General features: G+C 46.7%; 1 protein-coding gene across 2 annotated transcripts in view; it reads left to right on the top strand.

Annotated features, from left to right (window-relative positions):
• Positions 1-4,083, top strand: part of arap2 (ArfGAP with RhoGAP domain, ankyrin repeat and PH domain 2) — a 253,179-nt gene extending 249,096 nt beyond the window's left edge. The window contains exons 32-33 of one of the 2 annotated variants that reach the window (XM_046328114.1): positions 1,704-1,826; positions 3,478-4,083. In XM_046328114.1, the coding sequence (XP_046184070.1) occupies positions 1,704-1,826; positions 3,478-3,840 (486 nt within the window). In that variant the 3' untranslated portion in view covers positions 3,841-4,083. Of the gene's footprint in view, positions 1-1,703; positions 1,827-3,477 lie in introns of those variants that run through there. The other variant, XR_006834916.1, reaches the window with a different exon arrangement.
• Positions 4,084-7,149: the final 3,066 nt, after the last annotated feature.

The raw sequence follows: 7,149 nt of genomic DNA, 5'->3' as shown, positions 1-7,149 counted from the left end.
GTGAGGGAGGGAGAGACAGTGAGGGAGGGAGAGACAGTGAGGGAGGGAGAGAGAGTGAGGGAGGGAGGGAGAGAGAGTGAGGGAGGGAGGGAGAGAGAGGGAGGGAGAGAGAGAGAGGGAGGGAGGGAGGGAGAGAGAGAGAGGGAGGGAGAGAGAGAGAGAGGGAGGGAGAGAGAGAGAGAGACAGCGAGAGAGAGAGAGAGAGCGAGTGAGAGAGGGAGGGAGAGAGAGAGGGAGACAGCGAGAGAGAGGGAGGGAGAGAGAGAGGGAGACAGCGAGAGAGAGGGAGGGAGAGAGAGAGAGAGACAGCGAGAGAGAGAGAGAGACAGCGAGAGAGAGAGAGAGTGAGATAGTGAGACAGCGAAAGAGAGAGAGTGAGAGAGAGACAGCGAAAGAGAGGGAGAGAGAGAGCGAGAGAGAGAGACAGCGAAAGAGAGGGAGAGAGAGAGAGAGAGAGAGAGGGAGAGAGAGAGAGAGCGAGAGAGAGGGAGACAGCGAGAGAGAGGGAGGGAGAGAGAGAGAGAGACGGCGAGAGAGAGAGAGAGACAGCGAGAGAGAGAGAGAGTGAGATAGTGAGACAGCGAAAGAGAGAGAGTGAGAGAGAGAGACAGCGAAAGAGAGAGAGCGAGAGAGAGAGACAGCGAAAGAGAGAGAGAGAGAGAGAGGGAGAGAGAGAGAGAGCGAGAGAGAGGGAGACAGCGAGAGAGAGGGAGACAGCGAGAGAGAGGGAGACAGCGAGAGAGAGGGAGACAGCGAGAGAGAGGGAGACAGCGAGAGAGAGGGAGAGAGAGAGAGAGAGAAAGAGAGAGAGAGAGAGAGAGACAGCGAAAGAGAGAGAGCGAGAGAGAGAGACAGCGAAAGAGAGGGAGAGAGAGAGAGAGCGAGAGAGAGAGAGAGCGAGAGAGAGAGAGAGCGAGAGAGACAGCGACAGCGAGAGAGACATCGAGAGAGACATCGAGAGAGACATCGAGAGAGAGAGAGAGAGAGAGAGAGAGAGAGAGAGAGAGAGAGAGAGAGAGAGAGAGAGAGAGAGAGAGAGAGAGAATACTTATTCTCACTTTCTTTCCTCTTACCTTTTAGCAGGCATTTGGCTTTCGGAAAGTGTTTCCATAGCAACTGGCAAAAGGAAGTCGAGTTTCTTTTTGTTTTGGAGAGTGGTGGAGAGATACAAAAGGTCCATGCACACTTTCCAGCACAAATTAAATGAGGAGATGAAAAGAATTCAAGGGGATCTCAGGTCAACCTGTGACCAGGAAGTGGACAACTCATTAAAGTTCAGTACGAGCAAGCGCGGTCAGGATTTTTTGTCAGGAACACCGGGTCATCACCCTGCGACTCTCAACTCTCTCCACCCTAACTGGTGGCTCAGTATCGCTGCCTTTAGAAACATACTCAGAGAAAGTTCCAGAGAGACAACGGCAGCAACACTGCATGATATTGTTTATAAAGCCAACATTCTCCATAGGTATTGAAGATCATGGACAATTGTTAAATTGTTAGGTGTAGTCATTTTTGTTAAAATCATAAACTGTTGCGCTTTCTCCAACGTCTCCAAGTGGACGCATACTGAACAAAGAATGTCCATGAATTTTGTATTGTCAGAATAATGTCATAGTTTCAAAAATGGTTGCAGAAACCACGTATAAGAAGCGTATCACTATAGACAGAACAGTGTATTGACTAATGAGTGTCTGTGTCGTCAGCATGGAGGAGACCTCTGGTCAAAGAGCAGAGATCACAGCAAACCTGCAGTTCATAAAAGCATGTCAGCAGCCAAGCAGAGTTCACAGAACACACAGAACACAGAACACAAAACCAGCAAAAACGTAAGTCTCCTTATCCTCTCTCCACCATGAATTCAGTCCTACGCATAATTTAGTCAGGAAGTGAATCAAGCCAATACACTTGACTTCGTTGTTGATCACCCATCCTTTAGCTCTAATAATAGTGTGGAAGCTGAACTCTTACAGATAAGAGCTTATCATATCATGAGACAGTAGATTACTTTATTTATACAGTGCCTTCTGAAAGTATTCAGACCCCAAGACTTTTTCCACATTTTGTTACGTTACAGCCTTATTCTAAAATGGATTATAGAAAAAAATATCCTCAGCAATCATAATAGACATAATACACCATAATGACATCACAATACCCCATAATGACATCACAATACCCCATAATGACATCACAATACCCCATAATGACATCACAATACCCCATAATGACATCACAATACCCCATAATGACAAAGCGAAAACAGGTTTTTGGATATTTTTTGCACATTTATTTGAAATAAAAAACAGAAATAGCTTATTTACATAAGTATTCAGACCCTTTGCGATGAGACTTGAAATTAAGCTCAGGTGCATCCTGTTTCCATTGATCATCCTCAAGAACACAGTGGCCTCCATCATTCTTAAATGGAAGAAGTTTGGAACCTCCAAGACTCTTCCTAGAGCTGGCCGCCAGGCCAAACTGAGAAATCAGGGGAGAAGGGCCTTGGTCAGGGAGGTGACCGTTAACCCGATAGTCACTCTGACAAAGCTCTAGAGTTCCTCTGTTGAGATGAGAGAAGCTTCCAGAAGGAAAACAATCCCTGCACTCCACCAATCAGGCCTTTATGGTAGAGTGTCCAGACAGAAGCCACTCCTCAGTAAAAGACACATGACAGCCCGCTTGGAGTTGGCCAAAAGGCACCTAAAGACTCTCAGACCACGAGGAACAAGATTCTCTGGTTTGATGAAACCAAGATTGAACTCTTTGGCCTGAATGCCAAACGTCATGTCTGGAGGAACCCTGAACCATCCCTACAGTGAAGCACAGTGGTGGCAGCATCATGCTGTGGGGATGTTTTTCAGCGGCAGGGGCTGGGAGACTAATTAGGACGGAGGCAAATTAATGGAGCAAAGTACAGAGAGATCCTTGATTAAAATCTGCTCCAGAGTGCTCAGGACCTCAGACTGGGACAAATGTTCACCTTCCAACAGGACAACCTAAGCACACAGCCAAGCAATTGCTTCTGGACAAGTCTCTGAATGTCCTTGAGTGGCCCACCCAGAGCCCGGACTTGAACCCGATCTAACATCCCTGGAGAGACGTGACAATAGCTGTGCAGCAACGCTCCCCATCCAACCTGACAGAGTTTGAGCGGATCTGTAGAGAAGAATGGGAGAAACTTGTAGCGTCATACCCAAGAAGACTCGAGGCTGTAATCACTGTCAAATGTGCTTCAAGTACTGAGTAAAGGGTCTGAATACTTACAGTATGTAAATGTAATATTTCAGTTGTATTAAAAAAAAATGTAAACCAGTTTTATCCTTTGTCATTATGGGGTAGATTGATGAGGGGGGAAAATATATAATACATGTTATAATAATAAATAAATGATAACAATAATAAAAAATCAAGGGGTCTGAAAACTTTCCGAAGTGATATTCAAGAAATGAACCCTTTCTCTACCTCTCCCTTCCGTAGCCGTCATACAGAAAGCTGTCCCTAAACATCGGCACACCTCCCAGTGAAGATGAGAAAACAAGGAATAGGGAAGATTGCGGCAGTCTTCAGCACAAAACAGCCATAGTGGCTAATTGCTTGAAGCAGAAGGACCGACTCCTGTCCCCCGGGACTGGTCAGAGAAATGTTTCAGCGGGAGTGATCCAGCCTCAGCGATGTCCCTCTCCACACCCAGAGCCCCAAGCCCCTCAGAGTGGAGTCAAGAACCCAAACAGGAGGCCCGTTCTGATGGGAGAGGGGGGTCTAATGCCCCCCAACCTCCTCAACGAACTTAACTCTGTGCTGAATAAGACTGGCCGTAGCGCCAAGGAGGAGAAGAGCTGATGGAGAGATAGAGAAGCCCAGAGAAAAGAAAAAGATGAAAATGTAAAGTGAGGCTGAGAAAAAGAAAGTGCAAGAAAGAAAGGGAATGGAAGATGATTAGAATGAAAAACAGAGCGACATGGAGACAGAAAGACTGTGGAGACAGAAAGACTGTGGAGACAGAAAGACTGTGGAGACAGAAAGACTGAGTGAGACAGAAATACTGAGCGAGACAGAAAGACTGAGTGAGACAGAAAGACTGAGTGAGACAGAAAGACTGAGTGAGACAGAAAGACTGAGCGAGACAGAAAGACTGTGGAGACAGAAAGACTGTGGAGACAGAAAGACTGAGTGAGACAGAAAGACTGTGGAGACAGAAAGACTGAGTGAGACAGAAAGACTGAGCGAGACAGAAAGACTGAGTGAGACAGAAAGACTGAGTGAGACAGAAATACTGAGCGAGACAGAAAGACTGAGACAGAAAGACTGAGCGAGACAGAAAGACTGAGCGAGACAGAAAGACTGAGCGAGACAGAAAGACTGAGCGAGACAGAAGGACTGAGTGAGACAGAAAGACTGAGCGAGACAGAAAGACTGTGGAGACAGAAAGACTGAGTGAGACAGAGACTGAATGAGACAGAAAGACTGAGCGAGACAGAAAGACTGAGTGAGACAGAAAGACTGAGCGAGACAGAAAGACTAAATAAGACAGAAAGACTGAGTGAGACAGAAAGACTGAGTGAGACAGAAAGACTGAGCGAGACAGAAAGACTGAGCGAGACAGAAAGACTGAGCGAGACAGAAAGACTAAGCGAGACAGAAAGACTGAGCGAGACAGAAAGACTAAGCGAGACAGAAAGACTGAGTGAGACAGAAAGACTGATTGAGACAGAAAGACTGATTGAGACAGAAAGACTGAGCGAGACAGAAAGACTGAGTGAGACAGAGACTGAATGAGACAGAAAGACTGAGCGAGACAGAAAGACTGAGCGAGACAGAAAGACTGAGCGAGACAGAAAGACTAAATGAGACAGAAAGACTGAGTGAGACAGAAAGACTGAGTGAGACAGAAAGACTGAGTGAGACAGAAAGACTGAGCGAGACAGAAAGACTGAGCGAGACAGAAAGACTGTGGAGACAGAAAGACTGAGCGAGAGTGAAAGACTGTGGAGACAGAAAGACTGAGTGAGAGTGAAAGACTGTGGAGACAGAAAGACTGAGCGAGAGTGAAAGACTGAGCGAGACAGAAAGACTGTGGAGACAGAAAGACTGAGCGAGACAGAAAGACTGAGCGAGACAGAAAGACTGTGGAGACAGAAAGACTGAGCGAGACAGAAAGACTGTGGAGACAGAAAGACTGAGCAAGACAGAAAGACTGAGCGAGACAGAAAGACTGAGCGAGACAGAAAGACTGTGGAGACAGAAAGACTCTGGAGACAGAAAGACTGTGGAGACAGAAAGACTGAGCGAGACAGAAAGAATGTGGAGACAGAAAGACTGTGGAGACAGAAAGACTGAGCGAGACAGAAAGACTGTGGAGACAGAAAGACTGAGCGAGACAGAAAGACTGAGCGAGACAGAAAGACTGAGCGAGACAGAAAGACTGAGGAGACAGAAAGACTGTGGAGACAGAAAGACTAAATGAGACAGAAAGACTGAGCGAGACAGAAAGACTGAGTGAGACAGAAAGACTGAGTGAGACAGAAATACTGAGCGAGACAGAAAGACTGAGACAGAAAGACTGAGCGAGACAGAAAGACTGAGCGAGACAGAAAGACTGAGTGAGACAGAAAGACTGAGTGAGACAGAAATACTGAGCGAGACAGAAAGACTGAGACAGAAAGACTGAGCGAGACAGAAAGACTGAGCGAGACAGAAAGACTGAGCGAGACAGAAAGACTGAGCGAGACAGAAGGACTGAGTGAGACAGAAAGACTGAGCGAGACAGAAAGACTGTGGAGACAGAAAGACTGAGTGAGACAGAGACTGAATGAGACAGAAAGACTGAGCGAGACAGAAAGACTGAGTGAGACAGAAAGACTAAGCGAGACAGAAAGACTAAATAAGACAGAAAGACTGAGTGAGACAGGAGACAGAAAGACTGAGTGAGACAGAAAGACTGAGCGAGACAGAAAGACTGAGCGAGACAGAAAGACTGAGCGAGACAGAAAGACTAAGCGAGACAGAAAGACTGAGCGAGACAGAAAGACTAAGCGAGACAGAAAGACTGAGTGAGACAGAAAGACTGATTGAGACAGAAAGACTGATTGAGACAGAAAGACTGAGCGAGACAGAAAGACTGAGCGAGACAGAGACTGAATGAGACAGAAAGACTGAGCGAGACAGAAAGACTGAGCGAGACAGAAAGACTGAGCGAGACAGAAAGACTAAATGAGACAGAAAGACTGAGTGAGACAGAAAGACTGAGTGAGACAGAAAGACTGAGTGAGACAGAAAGACTGAGCGAGACAGAAAGACTGAGCGAGACAGAAAGACTGTGGAGACAGAAAGACTGAGCGAGAGTGAAAGACTGTGGAGACAGAAAGACTGAGTGAGAGTGAAAGACTGTGGAGACAGAAAGACTGAGCGAGAGTGAAAGACTGAGCGAGACAGAAAGACTGTGGAGACAGAAAGACTGAGCGAGACAGAAAGACTGAGCGAGACAGAAAGACTGTGGAGACAGAAAGACTGAGCGAGACAGAAAGACTGTGGAGACAGAAAGACTGAGCAAGACAGAAAGACTGAGCGAGACAGAAAGACTGAGCGAGACAGAAAGACTGTGGAGACAGAAAGACTCTGGAGACAGAAAGACTGTGGAGACAGAAAGACTGAGCGAGACAGAAAGACTGTGGAGACAGAAAGACTGTGGAGACAGAAAGACTGAGCGAGACAGAAAGACTGTGGAGACAGAAAGACTGAGCGAGACAGAAAGACTGAGCGAGACAGAAAGACTGAGCGAGACAGAAAGACTGAGGAGACAGAAAGACTGTGGAGACAGAAAGACTAAATGAGACAGAAAGACTGAGCGAGACAGAAAGACTGAGTGAGACAGAAAGACTGAGTGAGACAGAAATACTGAGCGAGACAGAAAGACTGAGACAGAAAGACTGAGCGAGACAGAAAGACTGAGCGAGACAGAAAGACTGAGCGAGACAGAAAGACTAAGTGAGACAGAAAGACTGAGTGAGACAGAAAGACTGAGCGAGACAGAAAGACTGTGGAGACAGAAAGACTGAGTGAGACAGAGACTGAATGAGACAGAAAGACTGAGCGAGACAGAAAGACTGAGCGAGACAGAAAGACTGAGCGAGACAGAAAGACTGTGGAGAC

Source organism: Oncorhynchus gorbuscha, linkage group LG25 (assembly GCF_021184085.1).
Source record: "Oncorhynchus gorbuscha isolate QuinsamMale2020 ecotype Even-year linkage group LG25, OgorEven_v1.0, whole genome shotgun sequence".
Taxonomy (NCBI): Eukaryota; Metazoa; Chordata; class Actinopteri; order Salmoniformes; family Salmonidae; genus Oncorhynchus; species Oncorhynchus gorbuscha.
The sequence above is the reverse complement of the archived record's forward strand: the minus strand, read 5'-3'. Positions and strand labels throughout refer to the sequence as shown.